At 45.6% G+C, this 20013-nt stretch overlaps 1 protein-coding gene across 4 annotated transcripts in view; it reads right to left on the bottom strand.

Annotated features, from left to right (window-relative positions):
• The window catches only part of LOC135394219 (uncharacterized), a 38840-nt gene extending 23524 nt beyond the window's left edge, over positions 1-15316 (bottom strand). Inside the window, exons 1-10 of one of the 4 annotated variants that reach the window (XM_064624833.1) lie at positions 15009-15184; positions 14837-14948; positions 14585-14770; positions 14400-14510; positions 12272-12333; positions 11527-11713; positions 2928-3058; positions 2747-2873; positions 1544-1626; positions 1227-1310 (exon numbers count right to left, since the gene is read on the bottom strand). In XM_064624833.1, coding sequence (XP_064480903.1) covers positions 1227-1310; positions 1544-1626; positions 2747-2873; positions 2928-3058; positions 11527-11713; positions 12272-12333; positions 14400-14510; positions 14585-14686 — 887 coding nt within the window. In that variant the 5' untranslated portion in view covers positions 14687-14770; positions 14837-14948; positions 15009-15184. Of the gene's footprint in view, positions 1-1226; positions 1311-1543; positions 1627-2746; positions 2874-2927; positions 3059-11526; positions 11714-12271; positions 12334-13955; positions 14015-14399; positions 14511-14584; positions 14771-14836; positions 14949-15008; positions 15185-15223 lie in introns of those variants that run through there. The other 3 variants (XM_064624834.1, XM_064624832.1, XM_064624835.1) reach the window with 3 other exon arrangements.
• Between the last annotated feature and the right edge of the window lie 4697 nt (positions 15317-20013).

Here is a 20013-nt window from a genome sequence, read left to right as displayed (position 1 = left end):
GAGCTTTGAATGGTGAAGACACCTGTCTTTATCTCATGTTTCTGCGATGAACCGGTCACGTAGGAGAGTGGATCGAAAATGAGCCAGTTTTGCAATCTGTTGCGACTTTCACATTTTTTTTTAACGAAACCAAATAGCCCGGTGGTTACCCACCACATGTACCTTGCGTAGTAAAGGTTATTGTGTTATGCGAAGCGCCATTGGCTTCAGGGAAATCGCCTACGACAGCTAGTCTAAAAACGGCACCAATAATTTCACAACCCTCTTCCTCGCGTATCGCTTTGCCTCCGAATGTTCAAACTGGGTAATTTTCCATCATTCACCATGGTGTACTGAACATATTTTTTTCAATCAAATTGCAGACCCAAAGGATCCACGCTTGTTTGAAATTCGGTGGAATTAGCCAACAGGGAGAGATCAAGAATTGTGCCAGCGCAGTGGATTTTAGATGCTTGGTGCAACGTGTCTGACAACGTTGTCGTGTCCGCTTTTAAAAAGTATAGACAACGGAGGACAATGAGGTGTGGGCAGACAGCAACAACGAAAACAACGGTGAAGAAAGCAGTGATGAATAAATGGTATTGTGCATCGTTTCCAACTGTTATATACTGCCTCTCAATCTCTATTTTTTTCCTAATTTGCGCATCCTGAACTTGGGGGGTCGCCCTAGATTCGAGGCAGTCTTAGATTCGAGAAAATACGGTATATCTTCTGGAACTGATGAAAAAAATGACTCGTGTGTGGAGATACTGTGACGGAAAACTCACTTACGTTGATAACATTTCTTGGGTGGGGGAGTATGTTATGGTTTTCGCTGTTATGTCACTAGACGACAACAACATTTTGGTGATTGGCACGGTGTGCTCGAGAATTTTTGTTCTACTAGGATGGAATTTACGACCAGCCTTCTTGCTGGTGTTCGGACAAAATCTTTATTCAAACTGTAATTTGTAGAGCAGTGTTAAGCTCAGTTCCTCCTTTAGAGAGTGGATATTCCACATCACTTTACTTTGTCCCCACGGAATATTTATAACTCTGGAAACGTGTCCATCTCAAGCAAAGGGGTGTCAGTTGACTGGAGTCACTACAGACATTTCTTTCCATGACACTACTTTCTCCAAGTACTCAGAGGAAAGTGGAACGCTTTGGAGCCCGTAGACTCATTACGTACCCGAATACAGTATCGTAAGAAAGTAATGGGAGTTACATAATGCATTAGTACTCACCTAGAAGACAGGCAGAGCAGTCGTCTGAACGCAGCACCTTGTGGATCTGCAGACAAACCACCTTCGCTCAACTGGTAGTCGTGTCTGCAATATTATTGGTCATGAGTGACATACGAGTAACTTTACTGGTTTTATATGCATATCATTGGAAGTGGATTTTTTGCACTTAGATAGGAGAAACTATGCGTGTTGGACAGGTGCCTCGAGACACAGAAAAGGGAACACTGAAAAGCTTGCATTCTTAAAAAAGTCATGCCTGAAAGAAGCATCACAGCCTTATGATATGTTAGTAGATAAGCAAACACAAAGAACCTCACCTGTAAGATACACATTTGGCAGGTGGAAATGAAAGGGAATCTTTGAACTGATGAGTCTTCAACACGCTGCCTCGGAGATCAGCCTTTTTCAATGACAAACGGACATAGCTATTAGAGTCAATTTTTCAGATTTCTAGGAGCCATAGAGTCAGTCCGAATTATGCAGCAATTTTTTGTCAATGAGCAAAATGTGAGCTTTTCCCCTGTAGTTCTTATGCCAAAGTGGCTTAGAAAACTGTCCACGCATGTCTGACCTCTCTGTGGCTCATTTTTTGCCAAAGATAGCTCCATACCTCATACACAAGCCTACCGTATTGACTCGCGTAATTTGCGCCATCGCATAATTTGCGCACCCCCACTTTTCCACTAAAAAGTTGTGAAAATAAAAACTCGCGCATATAATTTGTGCACTCTTACTTTCGTGCGCAACAGAGGTCGTTCCCCCATGACGCTCTCGCGTCACGGGGCGCATGCTGCTCCTTCTTTCGAAAAAGGAGGGAGATCCTCACCACGAATTCCCTACATCATGTTGCGTAATGCAAGCAATGACTCTCCCTTGGTGGAGAAGATAAGATCAAAGGGATTACCCGGTATGGAATCTTATCTGTTTTGACCTTTCATCCCCTCACTACAACAAACCGCGAAGCTGTGTGACATCGCTTGGCTTAGGAAAGATCGACCAGAACACGTGGAGGGAACATATCAGGAAAACTTCTGGCGGCAACATACGCGTTAGCATTCCGCAAGCTGGCTTCACCTAACGCATGCGTGCTTTAGGAGAAGCTCGCTTTAGAAACAGCGTGGAAAGGTTGGGACTTTTTGTATCATCTCGCAAATTTTTACAGCATTGGCCAAAAACAAAGAGAAAATCCTTATGACCTACTTCTTTCACTGACAGTTATAGAAAAGGAACCGTCACTGTCTATTTTCTTGCCTAAATTTTTATTTTGGTGTAATTTTTTTACGAATTTCGGACGACACGAATGTCTTCCGCCACCCCGTGAGATTCCTATCAGTGAGATTGTATCTGGTCGTATTCATTAGTAGTCGTAAGCACGTGGCCTCTCTCACTGGGAAACAGCAGTCATGACGTCGGAGTTTCTACGCTATGTCTAGTCCTCGCTTTGCTGTAAACCTGGAATTCATCCGGAATCCCTCTAATAATTCTCTAGTGAATGTCAGGAGCATAAAAAGGACACTGACCTCCCAAAGCCGACAACCCGGCCTGGCTACATAAATGCTGGCTGGTTCCTGAGACTTGGCACGAGATAGGAAGCAGCATCCAAATTCTCCGTCTCGCAATTTCTTTCCAACTTGGGCAAATTTTTCCCTGAGATATTTCCACTCGATAAAGATGGGGGGGAAAAAAACCTAACCAGGGTACCTTAGGGTGTCGCCAAGGTAACACCGAGTCAGGGTAGAAGCCAGTAGTCTGTCCTGAGCGAAGTCTAGTTGAACTATCTTGGAATCCAGTCGCATTAGTGTGTTCGGAGGTGGCTGAAACAGGCTTTTGGTCTGAAAAATTGGTATACTCGCATTAACGGGGGACGTGGGGATCAACACAAACTTTTTGTTTCTAAATAGATTATGATGAAAATTTGCACAGACGTTGATAATGCCCTCAAAATGAATTAACCAGAAAAAAATATTTGATATATCAAACTTTTTTTTAACAAATTTTTACAAATTGCAAAGTCTTTGCATTTTGTGAAAGTCCTGCAGAGTTTGAAAAATGTGATAGAAGACTGCTTGGACTTATAGTAGTGTATTCCCAAATGTATGGTTGAGGTTGTGACATTCTTAGTTTTTTTCAATTTCCATAATGACAATTTTTGGTTTTCAATTTTCTGCATGCAGTTGCAACTGACGCATCTGGCATAGAAACGTATGACGGTAGCATAAATTATAAATTGATTTATCAGAAAAAAATAAGAATGTCACGACCTCTAGGAATGTTCAGTGATTGCAAAAAAATAGACCGCATCAATATATACCGAGTGGTGACGGAGATACCAGTTTCACAAGCGGAGCAGGTACAGCGAAAAGTTGTTTTGAGAAAACGAAGTACAAAGTTTCACGCTAATTTTACTGTATATTAGAAGGCTCCAGCAGTATAGTCTTTTGCGTCCTTTTGTACACAGGTTCTCTTGCATTCCTGGCACTTTGTTTGATGCACTTTGGCTGCTTTTGCCTTTGATCAAAAGTCTGACAAGGCAGTAGACCCTTGTCCAATGCTTTTGTTAGCTTCTTAGCTCTTGTTAGACTCGCAAAGCAGACACTCGTAGGGATTCTACTGTTCCCCAGGGTTGAGATCATGGGCATACCAAGCGTGGGAAAGGGGGCTGCAAGCTTTGTCACCCCCCCCCCCCCAACCACCTCGACGCTACTTGGGCAAGCCCCTAAGAGAAAACCCTGGGAATGCCAATGGTGGGGATCCTGGCCAATTAGCCTAAGCTTTGGCTCAGTGTCAGACACGAAAGTCAACGACGCTTGTACTGCCGGCCGCGGCATACCTCCGGCAACACCAACGATGGCACAGCAACACATCGTGAATGGCACGGTTTCCAGAATATTATGAGAGAAAGTACTGGATAGTCCTTCGACGATAACACTAAAAGAAGTACTTGGTCATGTTTCGACGACATCACCACCGCTAAACACGTCAACAAAGCGCTCACTTTCGCATTCCGGCGCAGAAGCCTTTTTCTTCTTTTTCATCGGCGGCTTCCGAAAAGATGGACGGTGCCTTACTTCCATTTCAAAACTCGTTTGTCCATCGTAAGAATCGTCCACGTTCAAAAACACAAGAACTAGGAACTAAAAGTTGCGATCGCAATCCTCCCGTGAAAAAGAGTAGACGCTCCGGCGGCCAGAGGAGCCGGTTGCGGAGGAGCGGCCAATCTTATCGCGCGCACGGATCACGTGGCACGGATTTCTCCCTCCGGGGCCTTGAGGAACTTTCGCTCTTCCGAGTCCGAATCGGATAAAAGAGGAGGAATCCGTAAAGAGACGAAACAACCACCCCAGGGGAGCACTGTTGCCGACAGGGTCTTGGACGATAACCCGGCAGTGCCCACGACATTGGGGGTGAAACCAGGGAGGAAGGCTCAGGAGCAACCAGCAGAACCAAACTATGGAGAGTACCTTGGAGATGGAAACACTGAGTCTGGAACATGGACACTGGTACAACGGAAAAAGAAAAGAACAGGCACAGAGAACGCAGGGGGAACAGCACGATCTACAGATCCTAACGGGAATCAGAATCAACCCACGTCACCACGACAAAGAGAAGTAAGACAGGTCATATTGGCTGGGGACTCGAACATATGTAGGATAGAGAACCCGGTCCTTACAGCAGTGGAATATGACAACAGAGTGGAGGTGGTTGGGATCCCGGGAGTACACATCATGGACCTGCTACAGGAGATAGAACGGAAGATTATGCGCCAGGGGCACACAAGGTTCTGGTGATCGTTCACGTGGGACTTGTTGATGTGCTTAACAAGGGCGAGCGACATGACGTAATCGAGACAATGACAAATACACCGGAAAGCTGTGTGGCAAAGTACCCCAACCTAATATGTGAGATATGTGCAGTGCCTATGGTGGAAGGGGAACAAAATAGAGGAGCAATACCCATGATCAGGAGACTGAATGAGAGCTTGAAGGTGATGTGTGTGAGGGGTTAGGGAATGGAGTGAGCTACGTGGACCCTGGATGGCACATGCGAGATTGCTGGAATGGAGGTTTCGACGGTATCCACCTTACATAAACAAGGTAGCAACGTGCTTGGGAGCTGGGTGGCCCGTAAAGCCAGCATTTTTTTAGGGACACCGCGGCACTTTCCCACAAACAACAGAAAATGGGAAGGATATCGCAACAATCATGGAGATATCCTCTATGTGATAAGTCAGGCACTAGCAGATCTCCAGAGACAGGAGAGCAGAAGGCAACACTGCAAGAAATGGTAGAAGGACCCAGAATTTATGGGCAGGAACAACGCAACCGGAGAAAACGATACCAACAGAAAAAATGGAGGAGAGAGAGAGAGAGGCAGACGTAAACATAGAAAATGTGGTCACATGAAAATTGGTTTTCTAAACATGCAAGGAGGCCGACAGGAAAGAAAGTGGCAAGAGCTAAATGATGTGATTCATGATGAAAAGTTCACAGTGTTTTTGGTGACAGAGACCCATCTGCGAGTAGAAAACCCCCCAATATCGAAGGCTTCCTCTGGGAAGGACTCAACAGAGGGGAGGGGGAAAGAAGAGGAGGCGGTGTAGGCTTCCTTGGAGAAAATACAAGAATCTGGAGAAGACTCAAACATGGATGTGAAGAGCACATATGGGTGGAAACAACCCTAAATGGAAGAAAAATAGCAGTCGGTGGAGTTTACTGGTGGACAGGATATCAGGAGGAAAAAAACATAAAAATGGCAACATGCCTTGAGAAAGACATTGAAGACCTGAAGGTGACACATGACATTACCATATTTGGAGACTTCAACGCCCATATCGAAGAGTTAGATGGGAGAACGAACAACAACGGGTGAAGACTCCTGCAAATCGCTGAAAAGCAAGACCTTACGATTGCAAACCTTTTCCTACCCTGCACAGAAACATAGACATGGTCCCAAGAAGAGAAAAAGTCAAATATTGATTACTGCCTTTTATCCAGAAGGTGCTCCAATAAGGGAACAATGCACATCGACGAAGGAGGGGAAATCAGCCTTGGAAGCGACCACAGAACAATAGTATTCAGCTTGGGACATCAACAACAAAAGGATAAGGCCACACAAAACCAACAAAGAAAATACTTAACAGACACAGAAATGATGCAGCTAATGCAGGCCTGGGAAGAGGATGGTACACCACTACAAGATTATGTTTCCTGGACGGATAAAGCTGCCCAGCTAATTGAGGAAAGAAAAAGCACCAAGGATCCAGCACAACCACACCACAGAGCTTGGTGGGATAGTGGGGTCAAGGAGGCCATAAAGGAAAGAAAGGTAGCCTGTAGGGAACACCGTAAGAGCATCAAACAGGCAGACTCTAAAGAAAAGATCATGGAAGCATGGACACGCTATAAAGATATGAAACAAAAAGCAAGCGAGTTGATACAGAAGAAGCAAGAGGCTGTCAACACACGGCTATTACAACAAATCCGATCCAGTAGCAGAGATGGACCCAAGAAATTCTGGAGGTATATCAAGAACACTCAAAAACAAGTCACAGGTAAACAACAGGTACAGCACCCAATAGAGAACAGACCCCTTACAATAGAAGAGCTACGCAGCTACATCACACAACACCTTACCGTTTTGTTTGGTCAAATTGACACAGATTCCCTAAGAGACCAGCTCATGACCATCGTTACCACGGGAAAACAAGATATGGGAGAGTTGGAACCCATAACAAGAGAAGAACTAATGAGAGCAATTCAATCATCTCCCACAAATACAGCGACTGGAATGGATGGAATACCAGCAGCAGCAATCAAGAACCTGAAAGGACATCGGCTGGAAGAACTGAGAAGTTTCTTGAACAATATCCCCAAAGGAGGAAGCACACCAGAAGGATGGCAGAAGAGCCTGGTAACACTAATTTACGAGGGAAAAGGGGACAAGAGTAACCTAACATCATACAGGCCCATTACTGTGACATCGGTCATATACAGAATCTTTATGCGAATAATCAAGGAACGAATTGAAAGGATAATGGAGGAAAAGGCCATACTCGGGAATCTGCAGTTCGGCTTCCGTAATGGTAGACGGATTGAGGATATAATCTGTTTGTCCTAACCCAACGTATCGAACTGGCCAGGATGAAAAAAATGAGACCTATGGACGAGTTTCCTGGACATCGAGAAAGCCTACGCTAATGTTATACACAGTAAACTTTGGAAACAACTCTATGATCTGCAAATTGACAAAGCAATGGTAGACCTCCTAAAGAGAATTTACTCATCAAATGAAATAATAGGGTGCTGGGAAGGCATAAGAACAAGAGAGATTAAAGTCACCAAAGGGCTGAGGCAGGGATGCCCCCTGTCACCAATCCTGTTCATGTTATACATCGTACAGATTGAGAGAGCACTGGAAGAATCACTTCTGGGCTTTGACATTTCATTCATGAGTGCAGGAGAACCAGTGAAACAAGTGATCCCAGGAACCTTGTATGCTGACGATGTGCTCCTAACGACTAGTGACAGGCAACAGCTTCAAGAGCTCGTAAATATATGTAAGGAACACGGACAAAGGATGGATCTGAATTTCAGCGCAACGAAGAGTAAAATTATGCACTGGAAAAACAGCGAATTAAATGAGAACCAGGAAACCAGGAAACCGGCAATATCAAGATACAAGGGAAACCTGTTGAACTCTGGGACAAAACAAAGTACCTGGGAGTAACTATTACGACAAATCATCAATACCTAGGGGAACACGAAGCTCAATTACGGAAGAAAGCCACAAAAGCAATCAGAATACTACGAGTGAATGCACTATGGTCCTTTAACAGGTTCTGGGTCGTCCGAGAACTGTTGAAAGCTGTCGCAGTGCCAGGACTCACACATGGCAGCGCTGTTCTGTGCGTATCGTCAGCCACAACAACTTTTCGAGACAGGAAGCAGAAGGAGGCGGGCTGCACAGCACTGAGAACCCATAGATCAGCACCTAACGCACAATACAGGGTGAGCTTGGTTGGTCAAGCTTTAAGGCAAGAGAGACCACAGCCAAAATTGCATACGAAGAGAGGATTAGGACTGTACCCGACTCATGGATAGTGAATAGAATTTAGAGAAAAATGATATATATGGACCAATACACGACCTGGAGCAGAAAAACAAGATCCATCCTTAGGGACGTAGGCTTAACAGAGAAAACTTTGACAGATAATAGCTTACTGGGAACACGTACAATACGAGACTACGTCCGAAGCTGGGAAACGGCGAATTGGCTAAAGAGTATGGACACCAAACCGGCATTGAAAAACTACAGGACAGGAAAACAAACAATTGGAGCCGAACACGTGTACGACAACTCTACAGGAAGCACCCTACTGTTCGAAGCATGAGCGGGAGTCCTACGAACAAAACTATGGTGGGCAAAAATATGGCGCAACGAGCCACAGCTAGCAGACGGCAACACAAGGGACGTTAACTGCGCCATCTGTGGGGAGACTGAGGAGACAATTGATCACATCGTTTTACGGTGCACAAAACTGTTCCCCGCATCAGGAACGAGCTCTATCACGGTTGCCTTAGGTTTTGGGAATGGAACAAATGAGACGAATACGACGAAGAAGAGACTGGAACTCTGGTGGGACAGAAGCTGACAACTCCGTGACTAGTTATTATCTTCGGCTAGGACGCGCTTAACCTAAGCGTTGTCCGCCCGATACTAAGGGCAGAGCCAACATCATCATCATCATCTTCATCAGAGCGCTTCTCACTGGAGAAGTTCGGATGCGCTGGAACTTTGAAGAGGATAAATGTACTGTCGTTTGGTGCAAAGATGGCGTCGCTCAGTGATGTCGCTCAGCTCTGTTTGAAAAACGACGATTTTTCGTCATTTTCGCGATATTGCCTGCTACCATGCATCAGAAAAAACGAGTTTTAGGGCACTTTGGGGTGGATTTGAGCAAAAATACTTTGGTATCACATAGAAGACAGATTTTCACCAAAATGTTATTTCCAGAAAATCTGTTTTCTTGTCATTTTTCGCGAGTTGATCACCCGCGTACCCCCTTAAGTCCAGTTTTATTCCATCGCATTGAAAGGGAGCACCCATACATTTCTACAGAGAAACAATAGGGTATTGTTTTGAATATTGCCCAGAGCAGTAGATCCTGACTCGCTATGACATATCTGCCTGTGGAAACGCTCACTCGGAAGTGCCTCACCCCCCGTCCAAGGAGGGTTGACATGGGAATGGAGTTTGCGTGAGGCAGTATGGTGCTCACGACTGCAGTCGCTCACAACAGGAGTTGTCAGTTGTTGAGGACAGCAATGAGGTTTAGCAAATATACATGTTTGTCAAGTCAAAGGTTTCAATGTGAAATTATGTTTTATTTATTAACCGGTGAACTTCAATTCGGACACCAGCTTCGTAAACTATGACAGAGCATGCAAAATTTCTTCAATGTTAAATTGTTTGATTTACTAAGCGATAATTTCCAACGAGAGATTGTCAGTAAGTGAAACCCGTTCAGATGCAGAATACTTGAAGGACATATTGCTTAAAATGTTCAAGCATCTTTCTTCGAGCTTCAAAAACAGGACTGAGATATTGCAGAGGATTAAAGGTATGCCAGTTTCTGCAAGAACAGTCAATGAAAGGGCCACAGAATGGCTGCACAAATCACCACGTGCCAGGTCCATGAAATAAATTCTGCTCCAGCATACTCAATTGCAAGCGAAGAGTCAAGCGATATAATGGACATTAAACAAGTAGCCCTACTATGTAGGTATGTCAACTCACATGGGCCTCAGGAAGAACTGATTGACTTTATACAATTCCACGACACAACACGTGGCGAGGATATTTCGCGGGCTGTTGTAAAGTGCCTACGAGACAAAGGCATAAGCATGAGCCACGTGATATCAGTGGGTACAGATGAGGGCACACAGTACGAGATGAACACATAAAGGGAATGTGACATTGCTATAGAAGTCTCTGGGTTGCCAGCTGCTTACGTTTCACAGCGTCTCGCATCCAGAAGCACTGTGCGCTCAAACACTCCCGCTTGAGTGTGTGGAAGTGATGAACCTCGCCATCAATCTCATCAACAACATAATTGCCAAAGGCTGCCACCAGCAGTTCCATACATTGCTGGGTGAAGCTGCATATATTGATCTCACCCTTCATAACAAAGACCGACAACTCTCTAGGGGAAGATCTGTGCGAATATTCGAAATTCTGAATAATATTTCGAATAACGGTGAATAGCAAGGTTCGAAAAGTATTTGAAAGTTCAAACAATCTTTTTATATGCCTTGCTCCGAAGTGTGTCTAGGTGAGGTAGCGAAAATTTGCCGTAAGAAGCACATTTTGATTGCTACTCGGTGGGGCAACTAATTGTCTCCACGTCGTGTGACACAGTGATGTGGTCTTCGCGAGGGGGAGAGCGCCAGCAACACTATAATCATGAGCGATCGACGATGCAATCTTGACACGTAGCAGTGGTTTCAGTTTGTCAAAAGTTCCCTTCAACACTCTGTTTATGTAACAAGATACGGATGAACTGAACAGCACAATCCCACGAGCAGTTCCCCGAAACGACAGAGTATTTTCTGGAATTTCTTCAAGCGGACAGTGTCAGGTGACACGAAGTGCACAGCCCGCAAAACAACGGTGAAGTCACTAACAGGTACCCGAACAGATCTGCTTAATCACCGCCACATCATCCTGGTGCTTATAAGTCATATGTCGAGAGACTGCAGACACGGTAAAATCCAAAATGCAGACGGAGACGAACCTGAAATCACTGAGTACCTGCATAAAACAGTACAGGTCATAATTCATGAAACACATGTTTCACTTCAAAATTACAGATCGGTGGAGAGGTTTAGTAAATCAGAAGGTGATCACGGCATCGGGAAACATGATAAGCTGATGATGACATTCTGGAGGTGACATTCTTTTAGGATGAGGGAAGGCAAGGACAAACTGTTGCTTCTTGTTTGTCGTTGTGTTCCCTCAAACTCGAGGAATGTCATCACATTGCTGATTTGCCAGCTTCCTTTGTTGTATCGTTCTCAGAAAGTGCTTCCAATCTGTGCTCTAGCTGTGAGCTAGTGCACTTCACTTGCGTGTCTCAAACAGTGAGCGTTTCCCTTGTAGACATCACGCTTACGCTGGGCGTCATAGCAGGGCCGAGCCCCCATGCAAATATTTGAGACACCAGCCAGAAAAGTTTGTTAGCTGATAGACAATTCACATGCCAGATCACAGATAAAATACATGCTGCCTTGGATTTTCTTGCCTTGGATACAGTGATGTTAAGGACAGAGACCTTTCCTTGGCTGTCTCCCACAAAAAGACGGCTACCAGTACCATTCCACTGGAGACAGGTGATTGCTGTCCCCTTGTGCTCGTAAGATAATTGCAGACGCTGGGCTTGTACAGACAGACGTTCCGCGTTGTGCTCCATGACCAGAACATGGCCACGGCTGCAAAGGAGAGCGTACGAGAGGATGATGTCACAGTAATCGCTCTTTGAACCATTTACAAAGTTTTAAATATTCGTAGCTACCGTATTTTCTGCAGCACTATAAAGTGCATCACCACTTAGTAGAGTGGTGAATTAGAATTAGAGTGAGTAGAATTAGAAAAATGTACATCATTAGTAATGAGAGCCATCGGAGTACTTGTCACTCATTACATCTATCCTGGAATGAATACTTACTGGAAGCCACAGCGGATTCCTCTCTCGATGGGAAACAACAACGTGGACTCTCTACCGTAGCATATGATGCCGCCTATGATCCCATTTTTCTAGACATGCTACGCATAATTCTCATCAGCTTGACAAGGCACAAGGTTGCAGGAACAGCTTCTTAGGAACAGCTATTTTGGGAGGCAGTCGAATGCGTAACACGTCTCCTCGTGATAGGTACCCATTCGTCGAAAATCCGGCAGATTCGAGCAAGCACTGACGATTCAATGTGTGCATCTCATAGCGGAAAATACGGATAATGCTCACTGACAGTACCACAGTGTAGATGTACCTGGTTGCAATTCCAATGATGCTGTCATCTGGTCCAAAAGCAACTTGCACAACTGAGCCCTCCTACAGATAAATATTTGCTCATTAGTTGTTTTAACTATCTTACCACCATTCACCAAAATATGAGAGTTGAAGGGGAACTAAAATGACACCACAAGTTGGACTCTGCAAACATTGCTTGGTGCAATGACCTTTCGATTACTACAAAAATGCTCAATGTACAGCAGAGCCATTATGTACCGGAAGAATCCAAGTTAAAAAAGGATAAAGTCACTTTTGCAATAGACGATATGCAAAACGCAGCGCCCTCTCGTAGCGCGCACGGAAACCTCCGGAATTCCGCCATGTCTGAGGCTCCCTCCCCGACCCGAACCATACACACGACTCACATCCAGCTGTTCTATCGTGTGTCTTGCCTCACACATGTGCTGTTTCACTATGTTATTCACATGGCGAGACGAAGGGATCAAAAGGGAATGCAAGCAAGGCAAGAGTGCTTCTGAATTCCTTCGTGCATTGGAGCACGGTCATTTCGATTTTGGGAGACAGAATTACGTTAACATAGTGCAATGGCTGCTCTTTAATGCCATCCTATGACATATTTAGACAGTTCAGTACAGTCCATTTAAGAACTATTTAGTGCACTGTATACGGCATAAACATTTGGTACAAAATAAAAGCTTAGTACGATTGCAGCAAGTATCGATGGTCAATTATCCTAGAACTATCTATGGTTCTGGACACTATCGATGACTTAGTTATCGATAGTTTTGTATCACTACTACGCGTTCCCTTTGTAGTTTTCTGTCTGGTTTCTTCTAGAATGTGAAGACTGATGGCACAGCAAATTCATGGACACCCTGTTTTCCATTTGGTACGTTTGTGACAAAGTCAGTCTCTTTGAAGTGCCGTGAACACACCTTTACTGTGTCAGCATTGAACTTATCTTTTCTCTTGATGGCCAGCAGCCATTTCTGTCTCAGGGAAGCTGTTGAAGGTGACCGTAAGTAAAAGCATGAAGTGTCTTCGCACTAAATGATTGAGACAGTCAGATTGCACAGTCTGAGGGCACATCTAAGGAGGACTACCTGTCTGGTAAACAGTCACATGAAATGCAGTGCAACCAAACGTGACAGTTATGTGGGAGATGGTCAAATAACGAAAACTCAGATTCACCGAGCTGAGAAAGACCACAGTTTATACTAGTGCGTAACGGTGAGTGTCACAGTAGCAACAACTGCAATCGTACTAAGCTTTTATTTCGTACCAAATGTTTCTGCTGTATAAAGTGCACTAACAAGTTCTCAAATGAGCTGTACTAAGCTGTATACATTCCTCCTGGGATGGAATAACAGCGTCGTTCGTAATTTTCTTGTCCAACCTATGTCACCGCTTTCAAAGCTTCCGATGCAATAAGGAATACAGACATTTGAGGTTTCCTTACCTGGTTTACATTCCCCTTTGAAACCCGCATCTCATCACATAGATAAGATATTGAAACAGCATATGTGAGAAGCATGACACGCGAGAGAACTGTTGTATGACAGTCGTTTGCATTGCTCGGGCCGGGTGGGACGCCTCATACATGGCGGAATGTCGGTAGGTTCTCGGGAGTGCTACGAGATGGCGCTAGGTTTTGCATATGGTCTATCTGTAAAGCTCACTTCTAGGATAGGAACCCTTACTCGATTGTGTGCAATGTGTGTGCCGCCCATGAGCACAGGTGGTTTTGGTGTAAGGTATGACATCAGTCACATCACAGATCACAGGCAGTACAGGTTGGGACAAAAGTTTACGGAACACGTGAGAGACATACTTTTTCTTCAATGTGACACCCTTGCGGCTGAGGGAAGTGGGCGAGTTCACTGTTTCGGAGGGGTGTAAGGGTGCACTGTAAGCGACACACAGTGGAAGTTTAGGTGTCGCTTGGGTGTGCCTGAGACGTGCAAGCTACCACTGTGTGTCGTTTCCTTCCGCCACTCCGAAACAGTTAACTCACCCGCTTCCATCAGCCGTTACGGTGTTGTACCGAAGAAAAAGTACATCGCTCACGTGTTCCATAAACTTTTATCCCACCCTGTAGGATGTCCAAGTTAAGACCATTCAAAAACAAAGAATATCACCAATACCTTGTTAGTAACTGTGCAGATGAAGGACAGAGACTCCCGTAGAAAGAGGAAAATATCTCCACTGGTTACTCCGAACGCAAGGTACCGCTTAGATACATCAAAGCACAAGTACTGAAACACAGTATCAATAATTGGCCGTCGTGAATTAGCAGAGAACGAGAACCAGTTCTCAAGGGGTTTCTTACCTTCACTCTGGTGGTATCTTTTAAGGGGGTATATATTCCTTGGAGGGACTGTAGTTCGGCCAACACATGACATTGTGGCCGAGTGGATTCCTCATGTGCCATGTGCTAGACTCGCATCTGGGGCTGTCGAGCATGGCGGCAGTTTTCATGGGTTTCGCATGTGGACATGGCTCTGTAGAGGTTTCCCTGAAATTAGCACGTTCCACATAAGGGCTACTGTTGAAACGGCTGAGCGGAAATGTTAAACCATACTCGGCATTAGCATGCACAGACTGCTATTTCCAATCAACTCATATGAGGACGTCACTTGCAACGTGAAAGTACGGTCCGTATCGACGGACCGTGGTGAAACCCTTTTGAAAATCTGCAGTGTAAATTAAGCTTATAGTATAAGGTTCAGCAAAAGTACTGGCCAGTGTCCTACCGTTGACTAAGTCGCATGTGTCAACTCGCAAAGACTGTCAAAAGCACAGCATTGCAGAACGCAAGATACGAAGATGGCAAAACGACATTTATGCACTCGCCATAGTCTACAACTACAGCGCTCAGCGGCTGGCGGCTGCTGCTCTGCTGCTGCGCACCCGCCGTAAAGTAGAGGAGTAGTAGAGTGGGTAGAGTAGTCAGAGTAGCTGCACGCACCGCTAGGCACCGCCAGCACCGCTACACTGGCTGCACCCAATCCCTTTTGACATGCCTTTTGATGACACAGGCAACACAGGGCCGAACGCAGGTCCGTCACGGCAGGGCGAAACCGGGGAACGACGAGTCTTCCTATCTTCTTAGAAGATTTCTTCTATTTTTGCCGGCTATTTGCCTACCCCACGTGACTCTCCAACTTCTCCTCGCCCTTCTTTGTCCTCTCTTCTCTCTCCCTTCTCTTGGGCGCGCGCATTTTCAACGTCACGTCGCCGTCTGCCGTCACATCTACGGCATTGGTGGGACACTTGGTAGCGTGTCCGCCCACTGACCTTAAGCAAGGTTGTAGGCCCTAGCCCGGCCGAGAACATTTGCAGTTCGGTGGCAGCAGGGCCGTCGTCTACTTTTCGCCTCCGGGGGACAAGTGGGAAATTTGTCTGTCCCGCCCAGGGGCGCCGCCTGGCAATTTTTCAGGGAGGGGGCAAGACGACCAAATTGGACCCGGGCGCCACTGCACAGTGCCCCCGGTGGAGGGTGTCGGTCTACAGCTAACTCTTGCGCAATAACTCCGGGTACCATAAGTAGAGCCCGGATTTTTAGGCATGAAAAAAACATGTTTCAGGCGCCTATAAAAGGCCCTAAAAATCCCGATTTGGGCACTAAAAAGGGCATTATAGGCACCATAGGCGGAGAGTTAGTTTTCAACCTGCCGGAGGGGGCCGGGGCACAACGTTCCTCCCCCCCCCCCCCTTTCATGCACAGAGGTCGGGAAACATGCGATTCTTAGGATATCCCTTGAAACTTTCATCTTGTGTGTCAGCTGGGTGGACTTCCCGGAGGGGGCCTGCCCCCTCCACCCCGGGGAAGTTCCGGGGGGGGGGGGGGGGTTCCTTCCAGGGGTTCCTTCGCAGTCGGCACCTATGATAGGCACAACAAATTTTCGTGTTTTTTTTTTTTTCATCTGCGGTACTGAAAGTGCAAAAACAGGATGAATCAATCGGTACCATCCGCCAGAACAGTACCGTAAATGGGAGTTGCGGCTGTTTCGTTAATCCTTTTTGCTGCACAAAATGCAAAACATTATCCATCCTACTACAGTCACAATGCTTCTAGCCATTGCCACCATTCCACGACAGTTCAGAAGGGCTTGTCGCGGCCAGCATACTGGCTTCGAGCATCGAAAGCTTTAGTCGCAAATTTCTTAATTTTAATTTCTGTAAGATCCTGCTTCTAGATTTCGTTTTCAGCATTACGACAAGGCTCGCAACAGGGTATACACACAATTATGGGTGATCAAGTGTCCTCACAATAGACGGGACGTCATTTTCGCTCGTGTGCCTTGCTGGCACTGACTGCAGGAAAGGGGGGCAGCATCCCGAAAGGTTGCCAAACTGCAGAGATTGTACCTACCTTCGCACATCACATCCCCTCCCCAGCATTTTACCGTGTGACAAATTAGTTGCAAAAAAAAGGAAACACGGAAACCAAAAAGCCCTTTTTGGATGTGAGCACGCAATTTCGCTGAGAGTTCTAAATTTCGATAAAACCGTTATGAAATGTGATTTTCAATTCCCAGCTTACATTCCAGTACCTCTTAGATAATCGCTTTTATTAAGTGATATCGATGGTTTCAAAATCTCGTGCGAGGTGACCGATGTCAATTTCGCCTGCAGAACGGAGTGTTGCCACTTCTTAAGGGCCATTATAGGCATTTTTCTATGTTTTTGGAGTTTTAGGCACCTACACCAAAATAGGACAAACGTCGGAATAGGCACTATCAAAACGATACAGGAGGTTCCCCAGCACCCAATTCGTGCTCCTGTATTGAAAAGTACTATTAGGATCAGACGAAAAAAACTAGGCATTTGCCTAGGAATCTGGGCTATAAAAAAAGGTCTGAGTCAGGGGGGGGGGGGGGGGGGGGGAGTAGAAATTCTCTGAATGTAGTATGCTCTTTCCATTGCTCACTTGCATAGTCTTTGATGTGATGTGATGTGTGTGGTTTTTGAGATTGTTGTTGTTTCACTGTTTTCGTGACTATATTTTGTGATCCTGCCTTGACAGGGGCTGAGCCCCTTTTGCAGGAATAGCAAGCCGACATCCCATTTGGCTGACCTTTCCCCCGTTTTTTTTTTTTCCTTTTCGTCTAATAAATATATCCCCCCCCTTTTTGCAAGACATACAAACAAACTTGCATAATGAGTTGCACAAAACGCTGCATGGAGGTATGAGGAGGTGCAACGTTTTCCTGCAGTCGTGCTGCACTCCTGCGGCACTTTCTCGAATGGAATGAGAAAGTGTAGTGCTAGGGCTACATCTTCGCCGTTGCACTACTTGCACCAGTTCAGAAAGTGCAGCCCAATCGAAGACTCCTAATATCTACACGGTATGGTGCCCCTTCTTACCGTACTGGACAAGACATTTCACAAGCTGTCTGTTGCACTTCAAGCAACTGAGAGTGGCAACATCAGCACAGCTTGCAATCCCTGCATTACATAACAGCATTCCAGAAACATTCGGTGGGAGAAGGCGATCAACCGTCGCTACTGGCAAGCTTGGCACAGGGCCTTCTCTGTGCAAGGCCTGATTTTCGCTCATAATTTGCAGTCACTATAGCACGCAGAAAACCGAGCAGACTGCGTGCTCACGAGTAGTACTCTACACTTAAACCGAGAGTCGTTAGACAGTTTGCAAGTAAAAGTTTCACTCATGATCACCAATGAGAAGTGCTAAAATGGCTGGGTGCATCACACATCACTATAACCGTGAGACAAACGAGCAAAGCAAGCAGTAGAAACATGTGGAATCACCACCGCCGGAAAAGGTGAAGACCCAACCATCATCGGGCAAGCTGACACTGAGTGTTTTTTGGGACTGCCATGGTGTGGTAGTGGTGGTGGTGAAAGAGCTCGCCATTGTCAGCCTCACAGAGGTGGGCAACGTCACGACTAATGCTCTGGGGAGATCTGTGTCTTGGGCCGACTCCTAAGGGAGCTGTGCCAACATATGTCTGACAGCATCTGAGGAAAACCCCAGACAGCACAGCCGGGATTCGAACCCGGGGACCTTCCAGCCTCGACGTGACGTGACCAGCGTGCTAACCACTGAGCCACGCGAGCTGGTATCATGATGTGGTGCTAACAGATTATGCTCGTAAGGGGCAAACCATCACAGGAGCATACCACCGAGAACTCCTGACGAGGCTGCAGGATGCTGCCAAGGAAGTGCTTTTGCTCCACAACAACGCCACAGCTCATTCTGCGCACAGTACCCTGGGACCCTTCTTTTGAACAGGCTTTCCAAACTACGTATACGTAGAGCCCTCACTGAAGCACCACTTCTAGGACATTTCCTTGAAGACGCCTCAATGACGGTAGCCAGTGACACTTACTTGGCACGGTACTGTCTCAACTTCAAGGTAGTCGTGAAGTCGTCATCGAGTACGCCGGTCGGACGCTTACCAACAAATGAAAGGAACCTCCACATCAACATTTGGGAATGTATCACTGTCCATTGGTCAATCACACAAAGGTTCAGACATTACATCTTAGGTAGGAAGTTTCACCTCTTAACCGATAACTGGACCGTAGCACATAGAAATACAAAGAACGAGGGGGTCATAGGGGATATGGCATTGTCCTCCTTTGAGGGATGAGAGGCGTATACGAAGAGGGGAGTCAAGTCCTGTAGATCACATAAAGTGAGATCACAAAAGATGAGAGGCTAAGAGTAAGATCAGGTATGAGGCGCGTCTGACAAAAATTACATGAAAATATGTGGGCCAGGAAGGTACTGGGTCCAGCAAAAATTGTCCCCGGAAGAAATGTCCACAGAAAAAATATTCCCAGAAGAATTGTACCCTGGAAAAGATGTCCCCTGAGGAACATCCACTTTTGGTACGCATGGACTTGTTCACTTTGGACGTTGACTTTTTACTAGACCAGTATGAATATTGAAATTTTTTTATTTTTTGAAAACTGGAGTGAGTAATCGTATATCCCGTTCGATTTCCGATTCAAATATGGAATCCAATGTTTGAATTCCGAATCTAATTCATGTTTCTTCCAAACGCAATATATTTGAATAGTCCTGGAGCTGCACACGTAAGGCCAGGGAGGGTATAACAAAGTGAGCGCTACTTCATATTCTGATCTATATGCGTATCTCGCGCATACATGCTATATATGTTTATGTCCCACATATGCTGTGTATGTATCCGGTGCAGTTATTTAACGAGTTGCTTAATTTATTCCAATTCAATTTGGTTTTAAAATAACTATTCTTACATAGCCTTTCTTTGCATAGGGGAGGTTACTGTGGGTGGTCAGTTGGGTGCACTCCATTGCGCCTTGCAATTAATCGGCCATTACAGTCAAGAACCCCTGAGGCACAACGCGTGACTCTGCTAGACACGTTTAAATACATTTTATTGCATGCCAATTTTGTTACTTTTGTCCGCTGCATTTTATTTTCCGACCCCGCACGTCGACTCGCGCACAATTTAAAAAAGCACTTGATCGCATAACACGCTCCTTAGCGATTCCGAATGACGTCGTTCTCTCTCAAAGTAGCTGTATCATAACGCTTAAAATCTACAGTCGCGAAATCCCCACATTCTGATAGCATGCAGGTCAGTGTGACCTCACGCAGGATGTATTTCTTCAGGAAACTAAATAAGAATATCCCAGCCACCTGTGCATGTTCCTATCATGTGCAGCAATCTACATTCCTATGTATCAACAAAGGTGACAATTGATTAGTGTCTTCCCTTGAAACAAGGGAAAGGGTGCAGG

The sequence above is a fragment of the Ornithodoros turicata genome, chromosome 5 (genome assembly GCF_037126465.1).
Source record: "Ornithodoros turicata isolate Travis chromosome 5, ASM3712646v1, whole genome shotgun sequence".
Taxonomy (NCBI): Eukaryota; Metazoa; Arthropoda; class Arachnida; order Ixodida; family Argasidae; genus Ornithodoros; species Ornithodoros turicata.
This window is presented reverse-complemented; position numbering and strand designations above follow the sequence as displayed.